Source organism: Myotis yumanensis, unplaced genomic scaffold (genome assembly GCF_028538775.1).
Source record: "Myotis yumanensis isolate MYYU_CA2020_CCGP unplaced genomic scaffold, mMyoYum1.0.hap1 SCAF_7, whole genome shotgun sequence".
Taxonomy (NCBI): domain Eukaryota; kingdom Metazoa; phylum Chordata; class Mammalia; order Chiroptera; family Vespertilionidae; genus Myotis; species Myotis yumanensis.
Window position 1 is genome coordinate 64,106,558 of NW_027223758.1, and position 23,411 is coordinate 64,129,968.

At 40.6% G+C, this 23,411-nt stretch overlaps 2 protein-coding genes across 6 annotated transcripts in view; both read left to right on the forward strand.

The window, feature by feature from the left end:
• The window catches only part of SEH1L (SEH1 like nucleoporin), a 29,038-nt gene extending 25,851 nt beyond the window's left edge, over nucleotides 1-3,187 (forward strand). Inside the window, exon 9 of one of the 2 annotated variants that reach the window (XM_070420712.1) lies at nucleotides 2,392-3,187. In XM_070420712.1, coding sequence (XP_070276813.1) covers nucleotides 2,392-2,617 — 226 coding nt within the window. In that variant the 3' untranslated portion in view covers nucleotides 2,618-3,187. Of the gene's footprint in view, nucleotides 1-762; nucleotides 2,337-2,391 lie in introns of those variants that run through there. The other variant, XM_070420711.1, reaches the window with a different exon arrangement.
• Nucleotides 3,188-10,364: 7,177 nt separating this feature from the next.
• The window catches only part of CEP192 (centrosomal protein 192), a 99,045-nt gene continuing 85,998 nt past the window's right edge, over nucleotides 10,365-23,411 (forward strand). For all 4 annotated transcript variants that reach the window (XM_070420704.1, XM_070420705.1, XM_070420706.1 and 1 more), the window contains exons 1-5: nucleotides 10,365-10,441; nucleotides 11,099-11,266; nucleotides 15,258-15,425; nucleotides 16,110-16,241; nucleotides 21,486-21,649. In XM_070420704.1, the coding sequence (XP_070276805.1) occupies nucleotides 15,262-15,425; nucleotides 16,110-16,241; nucleotides 21,486-21,649 (460 nt within the window). In that variant the 5' untranslated portion in view covers nucleotides 10,365-10,441; nucleotides 11,099-11,266; nucleotides 15,258-15,261. The remainder of the gene's footprint in view (nucleotides 10,442-11,098; nucleotides 11,267-15,257; nucleotides 15,426-16,109; nucleotides 16,242-21,485; nucleotides 21,650-23,411) is intronic.

Sequence of the window (23,411 nt, forward strand, 5' to 3'; positions counted from 1 at the left end):
ATAATACTGAGGATTTTAGCCGTAGATTATTAGTGTGCTAGTACTGCTGGCAATGTAGCCTTTGAATCGGGTCAAATTGAAATCCTAAATAAAATACATTAATTAAGGCTTTTGTAGGGGAGAGTAAGTTAGTGTTTTTTGTTTTGTTTAAAATGTTAATGGAGATTATAAGAAGAAATGGTAATTCTGAGTACTTGATTTTTTAAAAAATTTTAACATTTTAGATTCTTACTGATCTTAATAAAGAATATTTGATGTGATCTAAAGAGTCATACTGTTGTTTTCATATTCAAATTTTAAATATGTGAATTTGTATGGTAAAATTATTTTAATATGCCTTGTGAATAATTTGGAATATTTAGGAAACTTCAAGGCACAGCCTTAACAAACTGTCCTGTAGTTATTCTGTTGTCATCTTAAATAAAAGAATTGTATTTTAAAAATTCTCAACTATTTTGTATTGTTATATTTTTATAAAGAAGTCCTGTTATTTGATTTTGAGGTTTAAGTATTTGCATGGAAACAATTTCAGGTTACCATAGAAGATATCAGATTATAAAGATGATTCCAAGAAGCAAAGGAAACTAGTTTAAATTAAAAGAAAAAAACACAAAATCTAGTTTTTGATTGTTGCTTGTATTGCATATTTTCTTTTGTAAAGAGCTTTGAAATTTTGAAATTTGTTCTTATTGTGCTAATACCCATGTGTGTTAGATCTGTGATGCATTTTCCTTTCTCCAATTGTATTATGTCCTTTAACAGAAAGCACAGCTGAGTTCCAGCTAACTGGAGTAACTTTGCTGATTTGCTGCTTGTTGCATGCACACAGGAATGGAAAGCGAGCTCCTTTTCCCCTTCCCCAGCGCCATTTGACCTCTTCCAAGATACACCAGCAGCCTGCTTACTACTAAACTGCAATCCAAAAAGCTTCTAAAAATACAGTATATATCTTTTTTTTTTTTTTTTTTTGTATTAACCAGTTTATTGACACTAGTTGAAACTTTTGAATATAAATGGAGAGGCTTTTTGTTGAGACATTGTCACCAAAACAATTTTTGGAAATGTTCCTGAAATTAACAAGGGTTTTTAAAATGAGAAGGATTTATTACCACCCTTGTAAGTAGTTGGGAGGAGGGAAAATATAACTTTATTCCATTTGGAGAATGAAGGCTTATTTCTTTTGTTTTTCTAAAACAGTAAGCTAAAATGATGAATTTTTATAATTTTAATTTGAAGATTGAAGAAATATTTTTCATAAAGATTGTTTTGAGTGCTAATGTGTTTACTTTTTGTAGAATTGGTTTAAACATGATATTCCATACAACTCTGTCATTTCTTAGTAATATTTTTAAAATACTAGTAAAGGTGGAGAAAAGTAGTAGTAAAATGAAAGTAAACTGTACAGTTTGTAGCCAAATTAAATATTTGGTATTGCATCATTTATAATTTGGTAGTAAAATGAAAACACCTTTGTAAGTATTTGATTCATATTCACTAAAGAGATAAATGTTTCTTTTATGTGCTTGTATATATTTATGGTGTGATTCTGTGGTTTAAATTTCCTTCAAGTCAAAATTTGGAAACATACTATAAGAGAAGCAGTTGAAATTTTGCTGACATTGTGCATGCACATTTACTTCCACATTCCTTGTTCAAGAATTTTCTTAATTTAGTTGGCTGCTTCATGTAGTTAATATCTTATAGAACTGTGACCTTGAAGACAAAGCCATAAATTTTTGTTTGCTAAAATGCATAATTATTATGGGTAAGTTATAGTAAAATGTCAGAATAACAGCAATAGGACATATGCTTTGAGCCCTTTTAGTTATCAAAATTGTGTACTATTGTAAGGATTTGCAGAAAACCAACTAAGAGTATTCAGAGATTGTATTTCTTTGAAAGTATGTTGCAATAACTGGCTATACTTTGTGAAAGTATATTTGAATTGGTTTAGTATCATGTTTGCATTAAAAAATGTGAAATGTGTGCCAGCTGTTACTACAAATGAAGCGTTACTTAAATTAAAAGCTTATTAGACTTGTAAATTTACAGGATAGCATCAAATGTTTCTGAGGTTAGAAAATGTTTTAAATTATATAATTGTCTTTTTTGTAACATTCATGCTGGTAATTTTTTGAACATTTTAAGTTTAGCAGATTGTAGTTTTTTCTTTCAAATTTCTATACTTGCTTAGGCCAGCGTGATTTGAGTAAGGGTCTTGATTTTTGCATAATATTATGTTCTGTTAGTTTGGCATGAATATATTAAAGCTATTTCCCCCCCAGCATTTGTTTTTTCCTCTTTGGTTCTCTTTGTATTTACTACTTTTCTCTTTTCTTTCTTTTTCTGTTGTTTTGTTTTGGTGTCTTGTTCATGTCTTCATTGTTTCAGGTATTTCTTTCCCCTTCTGGATTCCCCACAGGCTGGATCGAGATGGTCCAACCATGCCCAGCTTCTTCCTTCTCCTCCTCCTCCTCCTCCTCCTCCTTCCTCTCTTCTTCCTCTTCTGGTCGAGCACTCTTGCGATGCTGACACTGCCAACCTCCAGTATCCTCACCCTTGCAGACAGTCTCTGTCTCGGCCTCTTAATCCTTTAACTGAGGATGAAGGGGTTTAAAACATTGGCTTAACACTTAAAGGCTTTATTTTAGTGCTTGTAGATGCTTTCATTCTAGCTGCTTTTTGTTTTTCTTCATTTTTCTTTCAGAAGATTTTTCTAATATAGGGCTGTCTTGCATGTATTACAACCAGAACACAGTGTTTGGAACCTAAACGTATTTGTGCTTCTGCATCAAAGGAATATTTCTTCATTGGTTGATAACCTTTGATGAAATGAGCTATGTACAAGTAACATTCAACTGTGAGAATTACACCCACTAACTGACTTGAAAGTGCCTGTTCTATAAATTTTACTTTGAATTGCTACAATGGTGTTAAGTTTCTTATGGTTTGTCATATTGGTTAATGCGAAAGCATATCATTATGAAGTTCACTCTGCCTTTGATACATACTAAGAAATGTTTTTAATTTTATAGGTTAATATTGAAACTGACCAGTTTGTAAAATAAATCATTCCTGTGTATAAAGCAGCAAAACATAATATGGACTGTTTTGTCTTTTTATTAAACAAAGGAACTTGTTTTTATTACCTATAATTGCTGTTTAAAGCTATTGTAATTATTCTCCAAGTAGATTATTTAATAAAATATATTTTAAATATATGAATCTGTTGCCTTATAAAAATAAAATGTATTCTATTTGATAGTTGGTAAAGCTTGTTGCTAAAAAATATAATCCAAATAATAAAAAATTAGAGGATGGGTATGACATTTATTTAAAAGGTAGAAAGTCAGTATGTAGACTAACATGTAGAACTGACACATATTGACTTTCAATCTAATTAGACATTAGATGATTTCCTTTCTCTTTTTTAATATTTTATTTTATTGAATTTATTGGGGTGAAATTGGTTAATAAAATTATGTAAGTTTCAGAGGTTAGATTATTTTCTAAAATGATACTTTTAAAATTTGAAAACAATCCTATATAATAAAACCCTAATATGCAAATCAACTGAATGGCAGAACAACTGGTCGCTCTGATGTGCACTGACCAGCAGGGGGCAGACGCTCAATGTAGGAGCTCCTTTGTTGAGCGTCTGTCCCCCAAGAAGGAGGCGACTGGTGGCAGTGGGGGGTGGGGCCGGACAGTGGGTAGCGCCGGCCACCAGCCAAGGCAGGTGCCAGCAGGGGCCCCCTGATTGCTCCGCTGACCCCCCCCCCCAACAGATCGGCCCTGATCGCCGGCCAGGCCTGGGGACCCTACTCTATATATTGGGAACAGTCTCCTAGATTTAAAAATTAAAACCTGGCAATACTACTCTAACACTGAAAAAATAGGATGACGTAGCGATGACATACATGGACTCTGGCTTGCACATTTTGTGGTCAGCCCTGATTCTGACACAACTATGTGACAAAGCCAATTACTTAATTTCTCTCTGCTTCAGTTTTTTCACCCATAAAAGGGAAAATGGTACTACTGCCTCAGAAGGATCATGTTATGTACTATTTATAATCAGGGCAAAAAATGTAGCTGCCCATACAACAGCAAGATGCCTTTCACCTGTATGAAAAGTATGGTCACTGGTGCACGCAGTGTTCCAGATTGCAAGAGGGATGTCCGACTGCCAGTTTAGGCTGATGATGTCGTAAGGGCACAGGTCGGGCTGGCTCCTCCCCTTCCCCCCGCACGAATTTCATGCACGGGTGGGGGTGGGGCCGGGTCCCTCAGCCCAGCCTGCGCCCTCTCACAGTCTGGGACACCTTGGGGGATGTCCGCCTAAGCCTGCAGTCAGATACCCCTCTTGCAGTCCGGGGCTCTTGCAGTCTGGGACCCCCTCACTCCTTACTGCCCGCCTGCAGCGGAGGTGGGAGAGGCTCCCGCCACCGCCAGTGCACTGACCAGCTGTGAGCCTGGCTTCTGGCTGAGCAGCGCTTCCCCTGTGGGAGCATACTGACCACCAGGGGGCAGCTCCTACATTGAGCATCTGCCCCCTGGTGGTCAGTGTGTGTCATAGTGACCGGTCGTTCTGCCGTTTGGTTGATTTACATATTAGGGTTTTATTATATAGGATGATTAAAACTATGGGACTAGTAATATTCTATTTGGTTTCGTGAGGTAGGGATGACCCCGGTGAGGTTGAAACGGCCCCCGTGAGGTAGGGATGACCCCTGTGAGGTTGAAACGGCCCCCGTGAGGTAGGGACGACCCCGGTCAGGTCGAAACGGCCCCGGTGTGGTAGGGACAACCCTGGTCAGGTTGAAACGGCCCCGGTGTGGTAGGGACGACCCCGGTGAGGTTGAAACAGCCCCCGTGAGGTAGGGACGACCCTAGTCAGGTCGTAACGGCCCCGGTGTGGTAGGGACAACCCCGGTGAGGTTGAAACGGCCCCGGTGTGGTAGGGACAACCCCGGTGAGGTCGAAACGGCCCCGGTGTGGTAGGGACAACCCCGGTCAGGTTGAAACGGCCCCGGTGTGGTAGGGACAACCCCGGTCAGGTTGGAACGGCCCCAGTGAGGTAGGGACGACCCCTGTGAGGTTGAAACGGCCCCCGTGAGGTAGGGACGACCCCTGTGAGGTTGAAACGGCCCCCATGAGGTAGGGACGACCCTGGTCAGGTCGAAATGGCCCCGGTGTGGTAGGGACAACCCCGGTCAGGTTGAAACGGCCCCGGTGTGGTAGGGACGACCCCGGTGAGGTTGAAACGGCCCCCGTGAGGTAGGGACGGCCCCGGTCAGGCCGAAACGGCCCCGGTGTGGTAGGGACAACCCCGGTCAGGTTGAAACGGCCCTGGTGTGGTAGGGACAACCCCGGTGAGGTTGAAACGGCCCTGGTGAGGTCGGGACGGCCCCGGTGAGGTTGAAACGGCCCCCGTGAGGTAGGAACGACCCTGGTGAGGTTGAAACAGCCCCCGTGATGTAGGGACGACCCCGGTGTGGTAGGGACAACCCCGGTCAGGTCGAAACGGCCCCGGTGTGGTAGGGACAACCCCGGTCAGGTTGAAACGGCCCCGGTGTGGTAGGGACGACCCCGGTGAGGTTGAAACGGCCCCCGTGAGGTAGCGACGACCCCGGTGAGGTTGAAACGGCCCCCGTGAGGTAGGGACGACCCCGGTGAGGTTGAAACGGCCCCCATGAGGTAGGGACGGCCCCGGTGAGGTTGAAACGGCCCTGGTGAGGCTCAGACAGCCCTGGTGAGGTTGAGACTACTCCAGTGAGGTTGGGACAAATAAAGGGGACCAGTATGGACTGATGAACAGGGGTAGATACAGAAGCAGAGCAACATTGAACAGAATGTTAAACTACAGTGGGAAGCCTGGGGAGGGTGGGGGGGGGGATTAAGAGACCAACTGAAGGACTTATATGCATGCATTTAAGATTAACCAATGGACACAAGACACGGGGCGGGGGGGGGCAGGGGGTAGGGGCCGGGGGAATGTCAAGGGGGGGAAAAAAGGAGACATATGTAATACTCTTTGTAATACTTTAAGAAATAAAAATTATTAAAATATTAAAAAATAAAATAAAATTAAAAAAAATATTCTATTTGGTTCAGTTTTCTCAGGATAACTTCCTTCAGGGCTAGAGCAAGATGTAATTTGAGAAGCATTTCAAATGTGTCTATTAGTTAATCACATATAGATGATATAATAGTTACAACCATATATTATAATTTATAATCTAATTTTCAGACACCTTTTCTATAAATATGTCATATCCCTAGAACTTAACATGCAAAAGATAAACAGCTGATAAGACATAATGTATTTTAATTTTAGGTACGTTTGAGTTTTGTTGTGTGTAGTTGTTAAAATGTTTTGTCTGTAAAGTTAGCATTCCAATGTAAGAAAAAGAAGCCTTTCTAATAATTCTCAAATGTCTTCTGTTAAAGGACTTCAGACCTGTAGACGTGTTTAGGTTCAAAACAAGGGGTCTAACTTAATGCTGAATCTGGCTCAGAATTAAGAATTCATTCACATCTTTTAAGATTTCAGTCATAGAGGTGCCTGGGGTTAAAATGGGATAATGAATTAAGACAGATTCTCCAATTTAGTGAATATTGAGCATCTGTGTGCGAGATAGGTGCTAAACATTGCAATATATAAAAAATAGTGCACACAAAACTCATATTAGTGGGAGAAGGTATTTACAGGATTTACAAAACATAACGAGGATTCAGCCTCAATAATAAAGATTGAAACAGTAGAGTAGGCATAAAAGCAAGTGATTTGTTTGAACTGGCAAGGTTTGGAAGTGATGTAGCATTTCAATAGGTGGAGTGATTTAAATGGAGGAGGATAGGAGTTCCAGGATGATGGCTTAGGAGGGGAAAGAGGACAAGATTGTGTTCAGGCAACAGAATGAAAGAGTAAGGTTCCTTTAGGGAGCTAGTGGGAGATTAATCTGGAATCATACCTTGTCACATTGTAGAAGGCTTTGGGTATTTGTAGCCAGAGTGTTACCACTTAAAGCACTTGGTAAAGGCAAGCTATGGGAGAAGCCTGCCTTTTCTTAACTGGATGGGCATCACTTCTAATCCCCTGGAAGGCACCAATGGCCATGCGACTTCTGCAAGCTCTGCTCAATGTCTAGGAGATTGGGAATTCCGTCAGAGTCCTATTTCTCCTTTTGAGTTGCCAAGTAACATTAGATAATAGCTAATATTTGTTGAGTACCTCCATGTGCCGTTGCTCTTCTAGATACCTTATGTAGGATTATGATGAATCCTGACAACAAACCTGTGGGGCAGGTGCTTGAATAATCCCCATTTTACAGATCAGGAAACGGGCATGTTAAAACCGTTTGCCCAAGGCTGCACAGCTGGCAAGAGAGCCAGGACTGAGATCTAAGCAGTACGGCATCAGCGTGTAGGCTCCCTTGCCTGCAGACACTTGGATTGTAGATCCCTGTCAGCAGAGTCTTGCTGGGTGTTGTGGGGAGAACATTGGTCCTGTCAATGTAAGAAACATTCAAACCTGTGAAGAATTTTTGTGAGTTTATTTGAGCCAAACTCGACAAATGCCAGGAAGCAAAATCTCAATGCACCTTCTTTTATACGTTATAATCAAAAGAGGAGACTGAAGTGGGTTACATAAATTCACTGGTGATAGATTAGGGAGGTGGGAGAATGCAAAACTTGGAAACCTCTGGGATTAGATAAAAAGTAAAGTGATAGACACTTCTTTTACATACGTGGGTGCAGGATAATTAACAGTCAATAATTAATAACAATGGATTTATGATCTCTGCAGAGTGGTGCCTGTGCTTTGAGGGGTCCAGAAAAAGGAAAATTATTATTCCAACGGTATGTTATTGTAGGTGCAAAAAGACAATAGATAGGCTCAGTTAAGGTAAAGATTGACCTTTGTCAGGGAAGATACTGGCGTAGGGCATGACTACCCACCATAAACCGCTTTTAGGTTAAAAAAGTTTTAATTTCAGATCATCCTTAGGTCTCTGTAAAGCCGCCAGGCAGGCCTCCCCTGGCGTATGTAGCATACTGTTTTTAATATGTTTGCTCCCTTTAGCGCCATGTGTTTTAACCAAGGTCACCTCTCCGAGAAAGGTTGTTTCCCCAGGTGGGGATCTTTCCCTGAGGTTAGGGAGGGGATACAACCCCTTAATTAAGTGCCAGGCGGGTAATTAAGTTACATGGTCTTTACTCCCTGGAATGGAGATGAGAAACACCTTAACCCTTGTAATAGAAATTGACGGGATTGGAATCGGCTGGTATAAATACGGATGTAATAAGACAATAAACGTCAGATCCTCATCAGTTCCTGACCAGAACTCCGACCAGAACTTTGGCTGGAGATCCTGGCTATAGGTCCTGACTAGGCTGCTGACCAACTAAAGGCTGTCTTTGTGTCATTCCTTCTTCGCCGACTCCGTCCACACCTTTGGGGACCCCTGGACCTGCTGGGATTGGACCCCAGCAATGGTACCCCCAAAAATGTTCACACTCTAATCCTGGAACCTTCAAATATGTTACTTTACATGACAAAGGGGACTTTGCAGATGTGATTAAGGTGAGGATTTTGAGAGGAGGAGAGTATCCTGGACTATACAGGTGGGCTCGATGGAATCAGATGAATCCTTAATAGTGGAAGGCAGAAGCATTGCTGGCTTCTAAGATGGAGGACGGGGTTCATGAGCCAAGGCATTTATTCCACCACAAAGAGGCCATTAGATGTAGCAAACTATCTTGAAGCTTGGATCCCAAGGAATGATTTCCTAATTGGAACTTGTTAATCGTGGATAATGTAAGGCAAACCATGATATTCCAGCACCTAACACCTGGCGATCCATAGAAAAGATCCAATCAGAAAGGATATATGCACCCCTATGTTAATAGCAGCACAATTTACCATAGCTAAGATTTGGAAATAGCCTAAGTGCCCATCAGCTGATGAGTGGGTTAAAAAACCATGGAACATCTACACAATGGAATACTATGCTGCTGTAAAAAAAGAAGGAATTCTTACCATTCACAGCAGCATGGATGAACCTGGAGAGCATTATGCTAAGTGAAATAAGCTAGTCGGAGAAAGATAAATATCACATGATCTCGCTCATTTCTGGAATACTAGAGACCCAATCTCGTGCACTGGGCGGGGGAAGTGGGTCCCCCTCAGCCTGGCCTGCACCCTCTTGAAGTCCGGGACCTTATCACCCACCTGCCTCAGAGGCAGGGGAGGCTCCCGCCACTGCTGCTGCACTTGCCATGAGCCCAGCTTCTAGCAGAATGGCGTTCTCCCTGTGGGAGTGCACTGACCACCAGGGGGGCAGCTCCTGCATTGAGTGTCTGCCCCCTGGTGGTCAGTGAACATCATAGCAACCAGTTCTGCCTTTGGTCCATTTGCATATTAGTATAGGAATATCCTATATAATAAAAGGCTAATATGCAAATTGACCCTAAGGCAGAATGACTGCTCAACCAGTCACTATGAGGCACACTGACCACCTCTGGTTCCTTTCCCTGGCCTGCAGGCTCTGATCCCCTCCCCCATGGCGAACAGGTAACCCGTGTGGATGGCAGCTTTGGGGCCGGGGGCAGGGCCAGCTGCTGGCAGCCAGGGAAGACGGCCCTGAATTTTGTGCGCCAGGCCTCTAGTATAGTATAATAAACATAAACTGATGAACAAAAATACATCCAGAGACATAGAAGCATGGAACAGACTGTCAAATCTAAGAGAGAAGGCAGGGGAGGAGGCGGAGGATAAGAGATCAACCAAAGGACTTGTATGCATGCATATGAGCATAACCTATGGACACAGACAGGGGGTGGGGGGTGGTGAGGGCATGTGTTGGGGGTTGGGGGCGGCTGGGGAGAGGTCAGTGGGGGGGGGGAGGCGAATTATGTAATACTTTAAACAAAAAAGAATTAAAAAAATATTTCCGTGTATACGTTGGTTGACGGCGCTTTGGAATTCCAAACCGAATTAAGTAAGCATTACTTTCAAGCCGGCCAAGGCGTTCCATGCGGCGCCTTTGGCTCAGTTACAGTGAGAAGCTCTTCCGCGGCCCGGGCAGTGCTGAGCTCCTCCTCCGGAGCTAGGAGCGCGGCTTCCCCGCTTCAAATCCAGGGCGCGCCGTCCCGCCCAATCACCGGGCTCGTGCCCGCCCTCGCCCTTCGCGCCGCCCAATCCTAAGCAGCTCCTGAGTCCACCGGCTTCCGCTCGTGCGGCGCAGGGCCGTAAACCCGAGGGGCGCGCGGTACGGCCGGCTGGCGGCCTCGGTGCGCGCACGCGCTTTTGTAGCGCCCCTGGACCCCGCCTTCCTCGAAGCCTTCTGCGGCGATTTCGCCTCCCGAATCTGCGATCGCGGGCTCCGTGAGGAGGGTCCTCCCGAGTCTTGACATGCGGTTCGGCGGGAGGCAGGCAAATCCACTTTTGGCTGGCGTTTTGGCTGCCGGGGCGGCGGGGCAGTGACGGTTGGACAGGGGTGGGGAAGGGGGCGCAGGCTGCGGGGCGGGGGCTGCGGGCACGAGCCGGGTCGGGGCGCGGGGCGCCTTCCACCATTGCACCGCCTGGCCGCCGCCGTGAATTCCGCTCGGGGAGTTTAATTGGACGCCTCTGTGTCGGAGGCTCTTGGCCAACCGCGAGAGAGCGGCTTTGGAAGAAACGGGCTTTGGTTTTGGGGGATCACAATCTTGTGTCTTCCTCCCACATGGTGACTTCAGCTCTTGAGCAGCAAACCCGCTCTGCAAACCCGCTCTGCAAAGTGCTCTGTTGGTCGGCGTGTTTGCTTGTGTGTGATGGGCGGGTCGGTTTCTCCGTTTTGTCTGAAACTGACCCAGGAAATCACCGTGTTAACTAAATGCAGAAGGGTCTGTCCTGTCACCCATTATTCACTTTTGTTTTGGTTTCTGCTAGGCGGTCTTTCTTCACCTGTCCTAGAGCTACTTACCTCTAATACCATTCCTACATTTCTTGTACCTGATTTCTTTATGAAAAAAAACAAAAAAATAAAAACCCAAACATGTGAAATAAGACAATGTTTAATATCACTCTACTTTTGCTTTCTCTTAATTTCAGACTGTTCAGTAAAACATGAGAACCTTTCCGAGGAAGTCGTTTGGAGGACAGCTGTTTTTATGACAATATTTCCATTTGCTGTTACCATTTTGAGGTTATTCGACTGCAGTTTTTACTGCTCCAGAATCACCCTTTTCTCCGATTTCAGTTTTGTGGGAAAAGTTTGCGGTAAGCTTCGAAAAGTAATATACTAAATGTCTCATTATAAGATATATCTTAAATGCCAAGAGTAAATGATGAATATGGCGGAACTTTGTCTTTTTCCCACAGTGTGTACCTTTAAGTGTGTTTAATTGTATATGTAGCCCTCTAATTAACGAGTACAGTAAGTGATATTTTGTATATCCAGAAATGTGATTAAAGCAATTAAGTATTAACTCAAGTGCAAAATTTTGAGGTTACCGCTTTAAGGAAATAGCAAAGATGGCTACTTAGTTTAAAGATAACATGATATTGTCTTTACTTTAGGTGATGGAGGAGGGATGGGAATGCAATGCAGAGGGAAGTTAGGGGATTTTCCCTTCTAGGAAAGCTTTAGGAATCTGGTATGTCCACGGCTGGTGTAAAACAAGTATAATCCTTTCTGGAAACAAGAGACTAGCTGTTAGATTAGGAATCTTCCACTGGGTTGTGTTACCCTTGCACCACTAGCAAAGCTCCATCGAAGCACTTAACACTGTATCATGATTGGTAGGAATTGTCTGCAGCCTGAGAACTGCCTTATTTATTTTTGCATTGCCGATGCCCATGAGAGTGTCTTTCATGATTTGTGTTTGATAATGATGGTTGCACGAATGATCTTTGCTTAATATCTAAGTTTTCTTAGACTTGACTCCTCATAGGAATAATCTTTAAAGATCTTGGTATGTATTTTAATGTGGTTTATATATCTGTAAAAGAATAACGTAGTAATTAAAAGGTTAGACCTGGGAGGCTATTTGGAAGACTTATGTAACATTTAGATTAAAAAGTGATGGGCGGGGGTAAGAGATCAACCAAAGGACTTGTATGCATGCATATGAAAATAACCAATGGACACAGACGGGGTGGGGGCGGCCAGGGAGAGGTCAATGGGGGAAAAAGGAGACTTATGTAATACTTTATTTAAACAATAAAGAATTTAAATAAATAAATAAAAAGTGATGGGCAGCAGACGTTGGGAATATAGAAATGGGCCTCAGCTCCAGAGATATATCTTAGAATTTGGTAACTAATTGAGAGAGCAAGAAGGATCAGATAGTCCCAGGTTTCTGTCTGACTTGTACAGCAAGAGGATATGGATAACATATGTCAAAATTAAGGGTAACGGGAAGAGTGGGTGGGGGAGAGGTATTGGATTTGGTTTTGTATTTGTTGGTTTTGCACTACTTGGGAGGCATTGAGGTAAGGTAGTTATCAAATAGCCTTTGGTAATATCAGTGTAGATTTTCGGATAGAGGTCTGGGCTGAGGTGATTTAAAGATGAGGGAGATGGTATTAGTTCAGAAGAAAGAATACTCTGGAGCCAGACTTGCCTGGGTGTGAATCCTCTGCTCCCACTTGCGCTGTGTGGCCTGGAAAAGTCTCTCTTTTAAACAAAATTTTTTTAATATTTTTATTTTTATTGATTTCAGAGAGGAAGGGAGAGTGAGAGAGAGATAGAAACATCAGTGATGAGAGAGAATCATTGATCGGTTGCCTCCTGCATGCCCCTTACTCGGGATCGAGCCCACAACCCAGGCATGTGCCCCTGACTCGACCCTTCAGTCCACAGGCTGATGTTCTATCCACTGAGCCAACCAACCAGGGCTGGAAAAGTCTCTTAATTCCCTTTCTTAGCCTCAGTTTCTTCAATAGTAGGGATAACTAAAGAATATAGATTACTTTTTTCAACTCATTCCCACCAGTGTACCAGGAACTGGGACCGTATGGGTGAACAAGATAGACATGTCTTCAAGAAACTAAAGTCAGAGATGGACCACCTACTGTCAATCATTTATTCATTTCACAAATATTTGAGTACCTACTATGTGCTAGGCATTGTTATAGGTGTTAGGAAAGAGTGATAGTTAGGCAGGGTCCCTGCTCTTATGGAGCAATCTTTTTAGTGGAAGAAGACAGACAAATACAAAAATAAATAGATAATGATTAAGTGCAGGAAGAAATTAAAATGATTGTGATAGACTGTTGGGCTACATTTGACTTAATGATAAGGTGACATTCAAATTGAGGTGACTGTCTGGAAGAAGGCCTAGCTGTCCAGAGATCTAGAAGAGTATTGTAGGCTCCAGGGTAGGGATGGGCTTGGGTTTTATAGGAACAGAAAAGCCAATATATGGTGAGTGAGCCCAGTGGGATACAAAATAAGGTGGCCACTGAAATTTTCAGTAGGAATGTGGTCATGATTTATATTTAATGTTTCTTTTGATTCCTGAGTGGGAAATTAATTGTAAGGTGGCAACAATAGAAGCATATAGACTGGTTAGGAGGCTTTTCCGTAGGGCGGGGTGGTAGTAGCAAAGACAACAAGATGTAGAATGTTTAAAGGTGTGTTATGGACATGTTTTGCCCTTAGGTATGGACTCCACCAGTAGATATGTTTTGTTTGGCAATAGTGTTTTTATTGAATTTAAATGGGTTTGTGTGGGGCCTGTAATTTCCATTTGAGCTCAGTTCTTAGGGGTCTATTATCTGACAGTATTTATGCCTGAAGGCATTTGAGGTTGAGATTCCTAATGTGTAAGATATACATTGCATGACATAAAATCTGAGATCAGAATCCTGGGTATCCCTAACATAAGAGAAAGAAATGTAGAAGTAGTACTTTATGATTTTCCTAAAACTGTTAGTTGTGAAGGCAAGGTGAGAGTTAGTGGCAGGAAGTGCAAATAAAGGACGGAAGAATTTTGAACATGTTTATATAAATCAAAAAGAGGAAATAGAAATATCCAACAGAGGAAAATGCTGGGGCATGATCTGAGAGGAGGATACTTATATGATAATTGGTGATAAATTTCCTGTGTATTGACATAGTTTGAAAACATTCATTTAACAAATTTATTGAGGGTCTATTCTGCCCTCGGGGCTTATATTCTAATGTGGTCTCACTTTTTAACGATAATCTCTGAAATCAGAAGCTAGATTTTAGAGCAGGTGTCCTCAAACTACAGCCCGTGGGCCACATGCAAATACAAATATTGTATTTGTTCCCGTTTTGTTTTTTTACTTCAAAATAAGATATGTGCAGTGTGCATAGGAATTTGTTCATAGTTTTTTTTTAAACTATAGTCCGGCCCTCCAACGCTCTGAGGGACAGTGAACTGGCCCCCTGTTTAAAAAGTTTGAGGACCCCTGTTTTAGAGTTTGCTAGTTTTTTTATTCCATGTTAGAATGGGTACCCAACTAGTAAACTTTTAAATATATCCTAAAATTATAGGTCTATGCCAGCAGTGTTGTCCTTTCTTTGCTTCTTTACTGGATTAGTTTGTGGTAATTCATATATTTTGCTATAGCAATCCAAGAATACGTTAAGCTGTGTTGTATCTCATTATTATGTTAATTGTAAGATAGTTTGATTTTTTTAAAATGTATTTTTTTATTGATTTCAGAGAGGAAGAGAGAGAGATAGAAACATCAATGATGAGAGAGAATCATTGATTGGCTGCCTCCTGCATGTCCCCCCCCCCCCCCCATTGGGGATCGAGCCCACAACCCACTCATGTGCCCTTGATTGGAATCAAACCTGGGACTGTTCAGTCCGCAGACTGATGCTCTATCCACTGAGCCAAACCGGCTAAGGCAATAGTTTGAATTTTATACCCTCAGCTATAAAGTAGCAAAGTATTCTGAGAATTTACTTCTAAAGACTTCCCTTTTTAGTGCTGTTCCAAAAATAGGATTTAAAAAAATATAGTTTTATTGATTTTAGAGAGGAAGAGAGAGGGGGAGAGAGAGATAAAAACATCAATGATGAGAGACAATCATTGATTGGCTGCCTCCTGCACACCCCACACCTGGGATCAAGCCTGCAACCTAGGTCAACATTCAACCACCGAGCCACGCCAGCCAGGTGGATTTTTCTTAAGATTTATCAGTTTTCTAAGATTTGAGACCTGCATGCTTAATCATTTAAAAAAGTTTTATAGTAATATTTGATTTATAGAAACTTTTATTGTTGCAGGGAGATGGAAGATTTTCGAGGTATAACTGAAGAGTCATTTCCGAGCTTTTTAACCAATTCATTACTTGGTAATAGTGGGATTTTGGAAAATGTAACACTTTCTTCAAATCTTGGCTTGCCTGTTGCTGTTTCAACACTTGCTAGAAATAGATCCAGCACTGATAATAGGTAAGAATGGAACAGGTGATTTTTTTTTTTTTACATCTATAAAGCCTACAATATACTGATACTTCTGTAAAATTTCTCAGCCAAGTTTGAGCTTTTGCTATATCTGAGGTAAATGGCCACATATATGTAAAATTAATATGGAACAAGATAAAACTTACTGTCTCTTTCCCTATTCCATTGCCCTATCAGTGGCGGTGGGCAGGTTTGGGATTGAGTACCAGTGACCTTTGGTCTATTTATTTTTCTGTCCATAGTGTTTTGGCTTTGTGTTAGTTCAGCCTCAATGGTGGCTGGTAATTTGAGTTATATCTCTAAATATGATGTGTACAGTTTGTTCATCTTGTATAATGTATAAAGTTTGCTCATGCTTAAATATCTAACCACTTTTCCTTCCTCATAACCTAACATTTGGTTAAGAGCATCATCTTTATCTTTAAATGAAAGGATTGCATTAACCCTGTAAAATCTCTTTAAGATTTCTGTGACTGTTGTGTAATACATAATACACACTCCATTGCTGAGCCATTTCAGTGCTTTGCATATAGGATGATGGTTTACAACACTGGGGCTCTATTTGTTTTACTACCTGGTTGGTTTCACAATCATGCTGGCCTATGTCACGATGAATTTTAAATGTGCATAATTTAATTATTAACAATTAAAAATAGGCATTTTTGTGTGTAGGTGTTCTGATATCCAGGCATCTTATTTAGTAGAAGAGAGGTCTTCAGTTCCATCTGAGTCATCTCCTGGTAGCCAGAGTGAAGCTGAACCAAGAGAAAAGTTACAGCTTAGTTTCCAGGATGATGATGATGAGTAAGTTTGTACCTCCATGTTGCTTTCACTGTATTAAAAGTGAGTCTCAGTCTTGTGCAAAATGAAGATGTGATTGTGTCTCACGTTCTTCTCGTGTGAATCTTTTTTTATATTAATCACAAACACTAAGTCTTTTAAAACACTTTCTGATTCCAATAGTAATATATGCTCATTGAAAAAAGGAAATACAGAGAATTATAAGGAAGACAATAAAGTATGAAATCCCACTAACTGAGAATAGTCATTTGTAATTTTTATTTATAGTCTTACAGACTATTTTCTTTCTTTCTTTTTTTTTTGTTGTTGTTAATCCTCACCCGAGGATATTTTTCCATTGATTTTTTTAGGGAGAGTGGAAGAGGGGGGAAAGACAGAAACATCGATGTGAGAGAAACACATCAATTGGTTGCCTCCAACCAGGGCCAGGGCTGAGGAGCCTGCAACCAAGGCACGTGCTCTTGACTGGAATCGAACCTGGGACCCTTTGGTCTGCAGGCCGACGCTCTACCCACTGAGCCAAACCAGCTAGGGCTCTTTTTTTTTTTTTTTTTAATCCTTACCTGAGGATATTTTTCCATTGATTTTTTTAGAGAGAGTGGAAGAGAGAAGGAAAGACAGACAGAAATGTCAATGTGAGAGAAGCACATTGATTGGTTGCCTCCTGCATGAGCCTTGACCCCGGCCTAGGCCTGGGAGGAGCCTGCAACCGAGGTATGTGCCCTTGACTGGAATTGAACCCGGGACCCTTCAGTCTGCAGGCCAATGCTCTATCCACTGAGCCAAACTGGTTAGGGCCAGACTATTTTCTTTTTTATTTTATTTTCCATTTAAAATTTTTTTATTTTAGACTATTTTTTATGCACATATAAATGTATATATATTTTGTTTTTACAAAATAGGATTAAACTGTACATATTGTTTATAACCTTATAGAAATTTATAGAAATTAATACATTGTGATTATCTTTCAATTACAATATAGATTTGTGTCGTCATGTTAATGGCTATACCATGTTAGGCGTTTAGGTTATTGGAATTTTGCTGTTCTAAATTTAACGAACTTCTTATTTATACATACATTTTTCATACCTCACAAGTTATTTTATTAAGATAAATTCCTAGGATTGAAATTACTGAATTAAGTATTTAATTTTAAAGACTGTTAGGAAAAAAAAAAAAAAAAAAAAAAAAAAAAGACTGTTAGAAATGACCACATTGCTTTTTAGAAGATTTGTATCAGTTTACACTCCCACTAGAAGATAAGTGAGACTTCCTACTTCTCTGAGCTGTCCCCAGTATTTGGTAGTACTGTTTTTTTAAAAAAATATATTTTATTGATTTTTCACAAAGAGGAAGGGAGAGAGATAGAGAGTTAGAAACATCGATGAGAGAGAAACATCGATCAGCTGCCTCCTGCACATCTCCTACTGGGGATATGCCCGCAACCAAGGTACATGCCCTTGACCGGAATCGAACCTGGGACCTTTCAGTCCGCAGGCCGACGCTCTATCCACTGAGCCAAACTCGTTTCGGCTGGTAGTACTGTTTTTAATCTTTGATTTTAGAAGCAAAAGAATTTATACACATGACAAATGCATAGAGAAAATTATGGAAGTCTATACATCAAAATATAAATGGTAGATATCTATTGATGGTGATATTATAGGCAGTCTTTTTTTCAATTTTTTTATTTTATTGATTTTTTACAGAGAAGAAGGAGGAGGGATAGAGAGTTAGAAACATCGATGAGAGAGATCGATTAGTTGCCTCCTGCACGCCCCCCAGTGGGGATGTGCCTGCAACCAAGGTACATGCCCTTGACCGGAATCGAACCCGGGACCCTTTTATTTTTATTTATTTTTTATTTTTTTAAAATCTTTTTTAAAAAATATATTTTATTGATTTTTTTACAGAGAGGAAGGGAGAGAGATAGTTAGAAACATCAATGAGAGAAACATCGATCAGCTGCCTCCTGCACATCTCCCACTGGGGATGTGCCTGCAACCCAGGTACATGCCCTTGACCGGAATCGAACCCAGGACCCTTCAGTCTGCAGGCCGACGCTCTATCCACTGAGCCAAACCGGTTCGGCATTATAGGCAGTCTTAAAGTTTTCTGTTTGAATTTATAATTATAGATTGAACATTATTTATCTCTTTATTTTGAAATGTGTTTTTATTGATTTCAGAGAGGAAGGGAGAGGGAGAGGGAGTTAGAAATATCAATGATGAGAGAGAATCATTGATCGGCTGCCTCCTGCATGCCTCACACTGGGGATTGAGCCACAACCCAAGCACATGCTTTGACCAGGAATTGAACCGTGACCTCCTGGTTCACAGGTCGACGCTCAACCACTGTGCCATGCCAGCCGGACTGGATTGAACATACTTTAATGTTTATTGATTATTTTTATTTTTGTTGTGAATTTCCTTTTGATACCGTTTCGATATAAGCACTTTCTAGATATCAAAGTTGTTAACTTTCTGTATAGTCATCCATTCAATGTGTATTTTTGACTGAGTGCCTGTTATGTGTCAGGTCTTCTCTAGGTATTTAGGAAATACCAGTGGACAAAACAGACATTAAACAAAAAGAAACATAGAAATATACTGATTTTATAGTATGTTAGAAGGAAAAATGGTAGAAAAAAATTAGAACATGATAAGGAGGGTTATTAGGAAGGCTGAAGGGAGCGGTCAGTGTGAGTCTCATTTAAGAGGTTAGGATATGAGCAGAGATTTGAAGGAGAGGATTAGCCATATGGATATCAGGAGCAAGAGGATTTCAGGTAGAGGTTGCAACCAGCATAAAGCCACTAAGGTAGGAGCATACCAGTATGTTCAAAGGGCAGGAAGGAGGCTCGAGTGGGTAAGCAAGCACTTTGATTTTGAGACGGAAAACCATTAGAGGTTTCCATGTGAATTATGTTTTAAAATGCTCACTCTGGCCCTAACCGGTTTGGCTCAGTGGACAGAGCATTGGCCTGCGGACTAAAGGATCCCGGGTTCGATTCCCGTCAAGGGCATGTACCTTGGTTGCAGGCACATCCCCAGGAGGGGGTGTGCAGGAGGCAGCTGATCGATGTTTCTCTCTCATCGATGTTTCAAACTCTCTATCCCTCTCCCTTTCTCTCTATAAATAATCAATAAAATATATTTTTTAAAAAAACAAAAAAACGCTCACTCTGGCTCCTTTGTTGAGACTAGACTGTTGGGAGTCAAGACTGGAAGCAGTCCCATTAAAGAGGTGGAGAAACTAGGAAGTAAATTAGAGTTGGTAGTTGCCATAGGCACAAAGGGTTAGAATTTGGAATATATGGAAGGGCTATTTTCTCTTCATTTATTCTGACAGATTGAAGCCTGGCCCTAGATCAGGGGTGGGCAACCTTTTTGTGAGTGCGTGCCAAAACAATAAAATCTCTGACTCAAAATTCTTCTGTGTGCCAACCCTAATTTTTTGAGACTATGTTACACCTACTTGATATCTCTTAAGGTGTATGTATGTGAAGAACCTTGAAGAAATAATAAAATTCATTCGAGCGACAAAAACACAGTATATGATGATGAAAAATACATTTTTTTTTAATGTATACATGTACACTGATAGTCCGACAGAAAACTTTATGACTCCATTTGATATTATCAGTGGGACTTTTGCTGCTGCATCACTGATGACAGAGATTTTACATCAGGTTTATATTTCGTGATCTTCAGAGATATGCACAAGCTACTACTTTCATCCATCAGGCTACTCCTATTATGAGACTTAACAAAATTCATCACTGAGAACAAAGATTCACAAGCGTATGTGGATGAAACCAAAACACTGGTCGGATCTAGAAAGGCAGGGAGAGTTAAGGCAGAGGCATAGAAATTGCTCTTCCCCTCTCTCATCAATCCATGTCTATGGTCTTTAAGATAACTTGTTATGTAAAATTATTTATTTATCTAAGATGCACCTACGCTGAATTTATCTGATAAATAAAAAAGTCGATATTAAGAAAAAATTGTAAATGGAAGATTATAAGAGAGGGTTTCGCGTGCCAGCAAAAGTTACTGGCGTGCCATGTTTGGCACGTGTGCCAGGGGTTGCCCACCCCTGCCCTAGATATTAGTTGGTCAAATGATAAATTTGTTGCATTTAGAGCAGTGGTTCCCAACCTGTTTTTGGCCATGCCCCACCTAAGCATCTCTAAAATCCTTATGCCCCCCCCCTGTGACATATAATTCTTATTCAAAAAGTGAACTCTTATTCACGTGGAGGAAGCCTAAAATGCCATTAACTTGGTCTAAACAGGCTTCCAGAGAACATGGCATCCATGGAAGAGAAAATAAAAGAACAAAAAGACAGTTGAAGTACTGAGGAAGAAACTACTAGGAAATTGTTAAAAAAAATAATATGAAGTGATATGAAAAAATGGCAAATAAAGTTTCAAGACATAATAGAGAACTAAAATATATCACAATGAAGGTCACGAAATATACTGTATACAAGGCCCCTAGGACCATAAGAAATGCAAAAAATTCACTGTTAATAACCCATTCTCGAATTGCCCCCTTAAAAATCAAATTGCCCCCCTGTGGGGCATGTGCCCCACGTTGGGAACCACTGATTGAGAGGCTTCTTCTTGCAGTTCCATCCCTACCCTCCTGCTGGTGCAATGGCTGAGTGAGCTGCACAGACCCAAGAGCTTTTGCAGTAGATTGGGAGGAAAACTACCTTTAAGGAAAAACATTTTCATTCATACATTAAACAACAGAGGTAGATAGAAAGGTGGGGATAAGAACAGTGGCAGGGACTAACTAACAGAACACTTTTAAAACATTCAATAATTCAGAAAATCAGCTATTTGGCAAATATACCAGTATCCTTTAAGACTGTCTTGTTTTTAGAAAGCTGACTTTTTCTCTAGATATGATAGGTTCAGAGATAATTATTTGGGAAAGAAAAAAACCCCCTCATTTTATCACTTGAGAAGCATAGTAGCAGTATGGTAATGTATTTGATTTTAGTAGACTGTCCATCACTGGACCCAAAATGATGATACAGTCCCCAGTAATACACATAATGTTTCCAGTTGTAGTTTCTGGCTGGTCCCAGAAATGTTTCTTTTCACGGTATTTACTTTTTCTTTTTGAAAGACAAAATACATAACTGATTAAAGGGTATTTTATAGATTTATCCAAGGTAAACTAACATTTCATCATTATTCCGTTCCCTAGTAAAAAAAATTTCTGTTTCTAGGAGAAAGAGCCATATAGAAAGTCAACATTTGTCAGATGCTGTCCTCAAAGAGTCAGCTTTCCCCAACAATCAAGCAAAAACTGAAGAGGAGGAGGCTAACACTGCGGAATCCTTTCACAGGCAGGATCCTTGTGTAAAGATTTTACCACTGGACCAAGTACAAGGTACTGAAGTATAAGAAATTACTAATGTATATATTTTCTTTTCTTTTCTCATTTCTTTGTCTTTGGACCGGTATTTATATATTTATTTTTAAATTGTTGACAGTATTACAGATGTCCTCCATTCTCCTCCCTTCATTTAGCCCCCTCCATGGACTGGTATTTTATCTTAAGCTATGATACTTTCAACCGGAAATGCTTTGGTTTGACATTTACCTATTAATATCATGTCTATAATCCTGTATAGGAAAAGGTCTCTTAATCTTTTAATTGTCTTGGCGGATTAAGCTGAAATCTTTGCTGCGGAAATCATGCTGTCTGATAGTCACAGCACACGTTATGTTCACGACAAGGAGGCTATTTCTAATACACCTTTTACATTTCTCCCCAATTAATTTATATTCTTATTAATAGTCCTTTTTGTTCCTAAACTTATTTTTGTAAGTATTATTAATTCTAAAATTAATTTTTCTAAGAAAATCAAGTTGAACACTTTTTTAATAAAGGGAACCTGACTTTTATTTTAATATATATTTATTATTATTGTTATTTAATATTTTTATTGATTTCAGAGAGGAAAGGAGAGGGAGAAAGAGATAGAAACATCAATGATCAGAGAGAATCATCGATCGGCTGTCTTCTGCACGCCCCACACTGGGGATCGAACCCGCAACCCGGGCATGTGCCCTGACTGGGAATCAAACCATGACCTCCTGGTTCATAGGTCGATGCTCAACCACTGAGCTACGTCAGCCGGGCTATATTTATTATTTTTAAGCCTCACCCGAGGATATGTTTTTATTGATTTTAGAGAGGGGGGGAGGGGAAGAGAGAGAGAGAGAGAGAAGCATTGATGTGAGAGAGAAACATTGATTGGTTGCCCCCGTATGCACCCTGACTGGGGATTGAACCTGCAACCTTTTTGGTGTATGGGATGATGCTCCAACCAACTGAACCACCTGGCCAGGGCTGAACACTTTGGAAATCTATTAAAAATTGCTTTAAATTAGATTTGGGAAAGAAACTACAAAAATGTGGGGAAAATTGTAAAATAAATAAATAAATTTACAGGTTTTTGCTGTCAGATTGCTTTTAAGTACTCTACATTCTTTTTGCAAAGAAATAAAGATGAGAAATTGAGCCCTAGCCGGTTTGGCTCAGTGGATGGAGTGTCGGCCTTCAGACTGAAGGGTCCCAGGTTCGATTCCGGTCACGGGCACATACCTCAGTTGCAGGCTCCTCACCAGCCAGGGCCTGGTTGAGGCACATGTAGGAAGCAACCAATCAATGTATTTCTCTCACATTGATATTTCTCTCTGTCTTTCCATCTCTCTTCCACTCTCCCTAAAAATCAATGGAAAAATATCTTTTGGTGAGGATTAAAAAAAAAAAAAAGACAAGAAATTGAAAACTATATACAAGCTTATGTAGCAAAGTTATCCTGCAACTCCAAACTGTGATTCAGTACTCAAAAGGCCTTGCTTGAGCCATATTATAAGATTGATGAATTAAATGTATTTATATGTTTCCATTAAAAAATTGAAGGGATGTTTGTATTTCTCTGAATGAAAAATGTCAAATATATATATGAGTAGAATAGTCTTAACTCCTCACACTCACAAGCAATACAAGAAAAAAGAGATAAATTGGACTTTATAAAAATTGAAAAATTTTGTGCTTTAAAAGATACTGTCAGGACAGTGAAAAGACAATTATAATTTGGGAGAAAATATATGAAAATCTTATATAAAGGACTAGCATTCAA